This window comes from Phoenix dactylifera, chromosome 1 (assembly GCF_009389715.1).
Source record: "Phoenix dactylifera cultivar Barhee BC4 chromosome 1, palm_55x_up_171113_PBpolish2nd_filt_p, whole genome shotgun sequence".
NCBI classification, from domain to species: Eukaryota; Viridiplantae; Streptophyta; class Magnoliopsida; order Arecales; family Arecaceae; genus Phoenix; species Phoenix dactylifera.
In genome coordinates, this window is record NC_052392.1 from 5,175,459 (window position 1) to 5,185,560 (window position 10,102).

At 38.0% G+C, this 10,102-nt stretch overlaps 1 protein-coding gene across 1 annotated transcript; it reads left to right on the plus strand.

Annotated features, from left to right (window-relative positions):
• The first annotated feature begins 5,267 nt into the window (after positions 1-5,267).
• Positions 5,268-9,658, plus strand: LOC120110229 (probable mannitol dehydrogenase). Its single transcript, XM_039124577.1, has 5 exons — positions 5,268-5,482; positions 7,331-7,444; positions 8,364-8,877; positions 8,960-9,113; positions 9,214-9,658. Exons 1-5 carry the CDS (start codon positions 5,358-5,360, stop codon positions 9,414-9,416), a joined length of 1,110 nt encoding a protein of 369 aa, XP_038980505.1. The 5' UTR covers positions 5,268-5,357; the 3' UTR covers positions 9,417-9,658.
• The last annotated feature ends 444 nt before the right edge of the window (positions 9,659-10,102 follow it).

Sequence of the window (10,102 nt, forward strand, 5' to 3'; positions counted from 1 at the left end):
TTAGGAAATTGGACTCTGTGTTAGTTAATTTTTCAAAATAAAACCTCTAAAAATTCAAAAAATAAAAGATTGTAAGTTCGATGGTTCTCTGAATAGCAAGACATATAAGGGACATATAAATCCACATGTTCATTAACATCTTCTTCTTTGATCTTTTCGTCAAATAAATTTTATGCCATCCTTCTTCATATCCTTATTTTGTTTACCTTTTTTAGATAAGTTGCAGTTCAATTAGTTTTCTAATAGAATGGACAAAAGTTGGATAAATAAGTCGAGATCCATTGCCGAATATTTGGATGGAGTTTACAATTTTATTATATTTGCTTTTGAGAAATCTAATATGAATATGAAGATTTTATGTCCATGTCAAAAATATGTAAATAGTTCTTCTCTTGTGCCAAAAACTGTTGAAGAATATTTGGTGTGGAATGATTTTCTAAAGGATTATACTGAATGGGTATTTTATAGAGAGTCCATATTGTCGTCTCTATGTAACCAACCCTCTTATATAGAACACACCTCTAGTTTTGAATCCAGTAACATGGAAACAAATTATGTAGAAGAAGATGATATAGGAGGCTTACTCAGATATGCTCTTGGACATATTATTAAAAAATTAACAAATTTTAGTAGATGACAAGAATCAGCTGTAATAGGTGATGAGCGTACAGTTACCGATTCTATACATGTTGAGAAACTTATACATTCTGATGATACAGCTCAGTATCATACTTAGAGAAATATTGTGATCAAGAACTATATCCGGGTTGTAAGAATTTTATAAATATTTTTTTTTGTGCATTTATTCTATTTGAAATATTTGAATTGATGATCTAGCAAGTCTTTTACTATGCTTCTTCAATCATTAAAGGATGCATTTCGGAAGGTGTTACTTTGCCATCCTTCTTATGAAGCCAAAAACTAGTAAAAAAATTAGATCTTGGATACAAGAAGACACACAGTTGTCCGAATGACTATATTTTATAACGTGATGAAAATATTAACCAAGAGTCATGCCGAATATCTTCACGATGGAAAAAAATATAAAGAAGACGAGCATAATTTGTTAAATGAAGTGGATGTTGCACAGATTAAAAAAAAATCGGCTAAAGTTTTGAGTATTTTCCTCTCATACTTAGATTGAAAAGGATGTATGCATCATTGAAGACAGCTTCCTCGATGAGATAGCATAACGAAAGCCGTACAAAGAATGGAATGTTAAGACACCCAGCGGATAGTTTAGTATGAAAAATATTTGATGATAGGCATCACAAAGTTGCTTCTGATGTTCACAGTATTAGGCTAGGTTTAGCTACTGAAGGTTTATTGTGCACTTAAAGGATTATGTACTCAATCGAGCATATCTCGAAGGCTCGATTGCTAAAGAATATATTGTTGAGGAGTGTTTGACAGTTTGTTCGAGATATCTTGGAAGTGTTGAAACTGCTTTCAATCGACCTTAAACGAATTATGGTATTATAGAGAATGCAGATGTTTACAAGTTCTCATCTAGTGAAAAATTTTTGAAAAAAGTTGAAAGTGTTATTCTCGACCAAAAATCGTTGGCACAGGCTATGTTTTACTTCAAAGTGACTTAATATCCGAGTATCACAGGTTAGTGTGGTTATAATATTAGATATAATATTTTTAACTAAAGATTTTTTGATCGTTCAGAGAATTTTTAATAGCTCAGCGAAGCGTCAACATTCGTCCTAACCCAAGGATTGAGCAAAAATGGTTGGTTGAGTTATTTCTTGAATAGCTTTTCAAACAGATTAGATGTTTAATACATTAATTTATGTGGACATTAACATTGAATAATTAATCATTACTTCTATCATTTTTTAGGTACCAACAATGATGGAGAGAAATTATTCTGATGAATTAATAATCATTGCTCGAGATCCGAACAATATTGTCAACAGATATGATGGGTTCATTATAAATAATTTTAAATTTCATACTAAAGAGCGTGAGAAATTTAGAAAAATCCAAAATAGTAGGATTATGGTTGAGGTGGACGAAAAACTTATTATGATGCCCTAACATATATTTATGAGATGGATTATTATGGAAAGTTAAAGGTAGTATTATTTCGATGTGATTGGGTGGATATAAACTCACCTAGTTGAGGCAAGATATAAATGGCTTCACATTTGTAAATTTTTCAAGGTTACTATATACTGGTATGCTATTGAAAGAGCCCATTCGTTTTTTTCATTTCAATCTCAACAAATGCTTTTCGTGCAAAAATCAAAAGATAAAGATTGGTTTGTTGTCATTAAGACTAAACCTAAAGACTCATATAATATGAAAAAAAGGGTTGGAAGAAGAGGATGACGAAGTTGTAGACGAGCTACAAGCGCGAGGGCATGACAAGGGAGGAGGTTGCTCGTGTTTGTCCTTCTGATGTATACCCTCATTAGTGGAGGGAGCTTTTCACTACTGGTTTTCTGAGAGAGAGGACAGGTTGTATATATTGTTTCAATACCTTATGTTGTGGTTCAAATTTGGCTCGAGGGTGACCATGCCGAGGGAGTCAAGGGAGCTGCCGGCTGGGGCGGAGAAAGAGAGGCCACCTCATGCGCGGCGGTGTACCTGCACAAAGACTCACGGGTGGTTCCGGTGAGGGCCCTCCGATGCTCAAGTTAGGGTGGATCTTAGTTGGTCTAAAAAGTTCCTTTTGTGTTACCTGATGGGGCTATTTATAGTCCTCGTAGAGGTGTCCAGGTGGCGGAGGTATGGCCCATCCTCGTCATGGGAGGAGATAGGTTTTAGACAGATAGCGCGCAGCTAGAGCTTGCTTGAGGCGCACGGCATAGGTCGTTCCTATAAATGGTGAGGCGTTAATAGGTGTGACGGGATATGGCTGGAGCAGCATAGCGTTGTCCTTGACTGTCGTTGGCGAGTAAGCAAAGCATGGCACGGTGACGTTGTAATGTACAGCCACGTAGGCTGGCATGGGTACGCACGTGGGTGCGACTGTGGGCAAGGTCGAGCTTGATGAGGGGTCGCATCATATATTCAGAGAGGTTAGCTTGGCGGGTGCTGAGGTCCACCTCGCTTTTCGGTCCCGAGGTCGTTCAGTAGAGCTTCCCGAGCTCAAGGGTCGAGGGGCGTTGATGGATAAGACGCCCCAAGCTCGGTCGAGGCGCGTCAGCGAACATAAAGGGTGTCCTGAGCTCAGTTGGGGCGAGTCGGCGAATATATAGGGCGCCCCGAGCTCGGTTGGGGTGTGTCGGCGAATATATAAAGGGGCACCCCGGACTCGGTTAGGGCGCATCGGTGAGTATAGTTCTATGGTCGAATGAGCTCTTGGGCTCGCAGCTGATACAGTGGGGTGTTCCGAGCTCGGGCCCGGGACGTCATTATAAGCATCAGAAGAGATTACTGGAGGCCGTGGTAGCGGAGAGATCCGGCCAAGGTCAGCTGAGCCTTCGGTGGAGTCCGAGATCGGGTTGATTTTGAGCAGGACTGTGGTCCTATCTAGTCGACGTTGTGGTCTGCTCAGCCGGGACGGGACGATCCCTTGCCTTGAGCGGGACGATCCATTTTGCCCCCCATCACCTTATATTCTATTTATTATTAATATGAATTGCAAATATATACATCGAATATATTACATTGTTTACTTTTTTTTTGGCAGATATATTCCGACATTGGTAGAACAGTACGAGCATCTCAGGCAGTTCCTCACACTTTAGTCTCGAAGAGTTATGCGAGGCGTAGAGATGAATTCATAAGTTTTTTTGAAACTCTTTGAAACTTTTCTATCATATAGCATATATCATGATATATAGTTTGCCAATATACTTTGTTGTAGATTGAAGAGCATGGTAGAGAGTCTAGTGAGGTGGAGTTCTATAGGATGACTCATACCCACCGAGATGGCAGCTTTTTCGGAAAGAGTCGAGAGATTTAGTTGTATGTATTCATCTTTGATTTGTGCAACAATTTTTTTATTAGTTTCATTTTTTCAAACATTAATATGTGCTATTTTTTGAGAGATATAGGACAAAATTGCATCCCTTATTTCAGAGCATATTAGGGAGTCATCATCATCCGGTGCAACTAGTCGCGTCGAAGCTCAGGTGTCCGCCAAATTGGTGAGCCCGAAGTGTTATAGTCGAGTGAGGGGTTATGGTGCTAAAGTTACTACCATTTAGTTGTCTGCAGTAAGAAGATATACCCAAAATGCTATTGCTAGATAAGGTATTAGCACTGTAGATATTTGTGGTCTGAAGGCAGCGATGGAAAAAATGAGGCAGAGCCATCAGACAGAGTTAGAGCAGATAATGCAAAGCTATCATACCGATATAGTGGAGTTGACGTAGAGCCATCAGACTGAGATACAATTTTGATAGAAATACAATTTTTAGGGGCTCAGCTTGACCAGATTTCATCTATGTTGCATAGATTTGCCCTTTCTCAGATAAATAACTACATCAATTTGAATATTTTATATAATTATAACATATTTTTGTATGAACTTAATAATTCTCGTATTCTTAACTTCTAAAGTTTCTATTTTTTTCTTATAGGTTCCCGATACTTCATCAAATCGTAGAGATGATAATGATGCCATCGATCCCCAATACCTCATAGACCGTTTATTTAGAAGTTTGATATATATATTTTTTATATTTATATGTTGCATTTTGTAAAGTCCACACCAACAACCAGTTAAATTGAAGATGTTAGTAAAACTGTTTACTTTTGGTGAAAAATTAAATTTTCATTTTATTAGTGGAGATGCACATATTTTCTTATATTTTTGGATTGTCGATATATTACTTAAGACTTTTTTTTTTTTAATGTGGCATTTAGATCTTATATAAAGTTAATGATTTAATTAATATGTTATTAAATTATATGTTAAAGTATGGGATAAAAATAAAATATAGAAGGATAATTTTTTAAAAAAATTAATTATAATTTACCTTCCTGTACCACATCAATCTCGGATTATCGTATCGGCTTGGTAAAGTAGGCGGCGGTTGGAAGTTGATTAGTAGTAGAATTTTTTTTTTTTTTCAAATTTCTATCATATTTATTAGCAAAAGCTAGGAGAAACGCCAAAAGCTGAACGCGTTTCCCATGTAATTTTATTTCCCCCTTCCCAAGTAAGGGCAACCATTTTCCAATCAATTAATGTCATCACTCACGTCATCGGCCATTACTCCCCTTTCTATATAATGCTGGTCACCTCCTAGCCTGTAGCGATACTTGAAGACCAGAAGCCTCTCTTCCCTTCTCCACATCCTCCGAATCTTTTCGTCCTTCCTCTCTCGTTCCTTCCTTTCCCCATTGTTTCCATCACACTCTCTCTGCCGGGGTCGCCGAGGAAACGAAAAGAAATGGGGTCGGTGACGGAGGAGAACGGAGTGAAGGCATCGCCGGAAACGCAGCACCCCCGGAAGGCCTTCGGGTGGGCGGCCAGAGATAACTCCGGCGTCCTCTCTCCCTTCTCCTTCTCTCGAAGGTACCATTCTTTTTCTCTTCCGTCTCCTCTTTTTTAAGAACACATGAGCTAAAACTTAGAATCCTAGCTCCTTTTTGTTTCTTCTTTGTTATTTTGGTTTATTTTCTTAATGTTATAGAAAACCCCATGGGATTCTTTCTTTCTTTCTCCCTCTCAAGTATTCCTGGCGTCATTTCTTTAGATTTGCATCGATTTTGTTCTTTCTACCGATTTTTCTATTATTTTATTTGTGTCCAAGGATAGATGGTGCGAGATTCTTTCTTTATATTGTTTATGTTATTCTAGACAATTTTATTGATATCGTTTTTAAGGTGGAAAATAATGGAAATATTTTTAAAATGAAGCAAAGCTTGGAAAGAAAAGATTAGTGGGTGTGCTATGTTTATAAACCCTTTTTGCACCTACTCCATGACCTGCCCACTTGTTATGTTTATGACCATGGTCTGAGGTCTATTTGGACCTGGTTTTATCTTTTCTTGTTTATGAACAAGCTCGGCCAAAACCTACACCATTGATCAACAACATAATTTGAGCCCAATATAATCTGATCAAATTGCACTGTCCATACTAACGCCCCATTTGGGGGAGCGGTTGGTAGCAGAGTTTTTGAAAGTAGAACTTTTGAAAGTAGAGTTTTTTGAAGTACAACTTTTATAAAAAGCTATTTGCTATTTGGTAACTACATTTCTAAAGTGTTTTGCCATTTTAACATGTGTTTGATAAACAAATTGAGAAAGTATTTTTGGTATGATAAAATAACCATAAAGGATATTGCATGGTATTATACAACAAAGCATAATAAAATATAATATATATATTAATACATAAATATATAATATAAGATAATATTACTGTAATGTAATATAAAATTATTATATTATAGTAATATAATATTGCAAAATATAGCATAATAATTAAATATAATATTAAATTATTTAACATAACATATCAATGTATTATGATATAATGCAATATAATATTATATTTATAGTATAATACAATAATAAAGATATAAAATATTATAATTATTAGCGTAAATTAATTTCTCATGATATAACAAATTTTCTAGCTAGGTGATAAAATTGGTTAAACAATTATTAAAGAGATATTTTGTGTAATTGTTATATTTTATCACGGGTATTTTGGTCAAAAAAACAGCTTTCCGACTGGGTCTAAAAGTGTTTTTTCGAAAAGCTTCAAAATAGAGCTTTCCCAAAAAGCTGTTTTTAGCTTTCTGGAAAAGCTAAAATAGCTCTCCGAAATTTTACCAAACATTCCTATTTCATCTAAAAGTCTTTTTGGAGGGCCAGAAAATGCTTTTTGGCTCTCCAAAAGCTCCTCCAAATAGGGCCTAAGGATTCAAGTTTTGGTGGGGACATCCCGCAGGTCACCAAGATGAGGTACTGTCCTATATATCGGGATAAGACCGTCTCGCCATCATCCTAGCGTCTCGATCAGCGTATCGATATTCTCTATCTCAAATGTCAGGAAGCGGCGGGACGGCGGTGCATCCCATTCAATTAGAAAATCGGGACAGCCCCGTCTGCCTTAAATGCTTGATTGATTGGTCAATGGCCATGATGGATTCAATCCTTTAGTTGAGAGGGACGAATGATAGTTTGCCTTCTAAAATAAAATTATCAAGGGGAAGTCATCTGATGAAACATGGGTAGTTTGCCTCGTGCTTAGATAACTGGCTAAGTATCTGGATATTGTTGGAATCTAATAATTATGATCTTATATTGTTTTTGTGATTGTCCGTGATTCCTGCGGTAGTTGATTGAAATCTTTAAACATTTCTTGTCTGTGAATAAATGACTAATAGCAGGACAATTGACTGGCCTACAGGAACAATGGAGATGACGATGTCACCATAAAGATACTATACTGTGGGATCTGCCACTCAGATCTTCATAGCATAAAGAATGAATGGACAAATACCATCTACCCGATTGTCCCAGGGTATGTACCTCTGAACACCAACAAACATTTTTATCCATAATGCAACCTTTCTCTAATACTCATTTAGATGAGATTAAAGAAAATGGAAAATGCATATTTTGATTATTTTTGCTGAAAAACAGCATTCTCTTTCAATGATACAGTTGCGTGTTGTAATTTACTTGTTACTAGCAGGAAGTTTCTACTCATGGTGCTGCGCCCGCTTCAGAATCTTAGGAAATTTGCTCCTCTACCTACTTCCTAAGCACTTCCAATTCTAAATTTTTTTTGAGAGACCTGCTTTTGTGCACCCGCATATGCAACTAAATCTGCTCCTGCAGCCAACCCAGTTTCTGGTAACTAAGCTTTACGTGATCTGCTTTCTTTTATTCAATGGTATGATTAGAGTCGATTTTATTTACGATATGACGCAATTATAGCGTGACTTGTCAGCATTGGAGACTCACCATAGCCATTGCATATCAATGGACACCAAAAGACTTTTGAATGCTTGCCACATAAAATAGGACCTGGAGTAAAATCTTTTAGCTTTTGCAAAATTTTGTTAGCATAATAAAATCTTTTATTTCAATTGCTGATGCATGTGCTGGCTAATAATTATCTCAAGAATCTGGTTGACTGCACCTATAAATGTTAAATGTGAAGATCTGGCCTGCTAACTGTGGCAAGTGCTCGTTTGTAATGATGTCATGGTCTGTCATGGTTTTCATCTTACTATTGCTGTTGCAGTCATGCCTGTGCATGGAGTATCAGTGCATTCATCCTTAGGGAAGCAGAAATTTTCAATATTGCTTCACTCTCAACATCATTCACATGAGCACAAAAAAATATTCACCATTGCACAAAGCAACCATTTGATAGACATCCCCCATATACATGAAAGTACATGAAGATTCACCAAAAAGAAGTAACTTTGCAGGCATGAGATTGTTGGCGCCGTTACTGAAGTGGGGAGCAATGTACGTAAGTTCAAGGTTGGAGACAAGGTGGGAGTGGGCTGCTTGGTTAATTCTTGCCGTTCCTGTGACGGCTGCAAACAAGGTTTCGAGAACTACTGTCCGAGAATGATACTTACGTACAATTCCATCGACGCTGATGGAACAATGACCTATGGAGGGTACTCTGACATGGTAGTCGTCAAAGAGCATTTCGTTATGCGGATCCCTGACACCATGCCCCTAGACAAGTGTGCCCCACTGCTTTGTGCTGGCATCACTGTATACAGCCCATTGAAGTATTTTGGACTCAATGAGCCGGGGAAGCATCTTGGGGTGGTCGGGCTCGGAGGGCTCGGCCATGTAGCTGTGAAGTTTGCCAAGGCATTTGGAGTGAAGGTCACAGTGATTAGCTCGTCCCCGAGGAAGGAGAAGGAAGCAATTGAACATTTGGGAGCTGATGCTTTCATGATCAGCAGCAACCCTGAGCAGATGCAGGTAAAATAGAGCAATTCCAACTACAAAATCCACAGCAACCAACACTTGTATCTTACTCTTGTATGTTATCTTGTCCTGTTAGGCTGCCATGGGCACGATGGATGGTATTATCAATACAGTATCTGCGGTCCATTCCCTCATGCCACTACTCTTTCTGCTGAAGACCCATGGGAAGATGATCATGGTGGGTGCTCCAGACAAGCCCCTGGAGCTACCAGTTTTCTCTTTGATCATGGGTAAGTAAAGTGCTGTTTCTTAAATGTGCTGTAAGATTGGTGTTTCCTATGTTCTACTTGATGGTGTTTTGATGAAATGAATTGCTGGATCTGCCTATAGGTGGGAAAATTGTGGCGGGCAGTTGCATTGGAGGAATGCAGGATACCCAGGAGATGTTGGACTTTGCTGCAAAGCACAATGTAACAGCGGACATCGAGCTCATTGGTATGGATTACGTGAACAAGGCGATGGAGCGACTTGCCAAGTCAGATGTCAGATATCGATTTGTCATTGATATCGCCAACACCTTGACCGCCGCTTAGATTTGGGGTTGCAAAGATTGCTATATCCCATTATTTAGGACTTTCTGGTTGCTATCGTAATGTTCTTTCCATGTTGTTGGATTGTTGTTGGTCATTCTATCCTATGTTTGCCTTACTACATCATGTCCTTATCATCTGAGATTTTGGGAGAAGCTGCTGTTTGATGGTCGTTGCTTTATAATGTGAGGTTCTGTTCTTAGTACATTGAGAATTTAATAACATATGGTGTGCCCCTCAACATATGCTTGATGGATTCCACATGTTTTAACCTGTTATTAGATGTCGAGCAAGCAGATTATTACATAATTGCATGAATGAGGAGCGTTGTATGTTGTTTCTGCCATTATTGTTGTTATATGTTTGCAAGGAAAATCCTGATGGGTATGGTAATGTGTGTATTAAACGGTATGAATGTGAGAAAAAAGTGAGGTCTGCCCAAGATATATAAGAATATATTTACATCTTAGTGAGAAAGAACTTAGGGATCAGCCTAGACTTTAAGTGCGAATTTGGTTTCCTGAGGCTGTGAAAGAATTTAGCGAACATACGGGACGATCTGAGGCAGAGTTGATACTCCAGTCTTCTCTAAAATTTGTCTTGCTGCTCTCAACTCTCTTTGTGCAATATCTGCTGGCTGCTAGAACCATAGTGGTTCTGTTGTTATTGTTGCTTTCTAGGCACTTCCT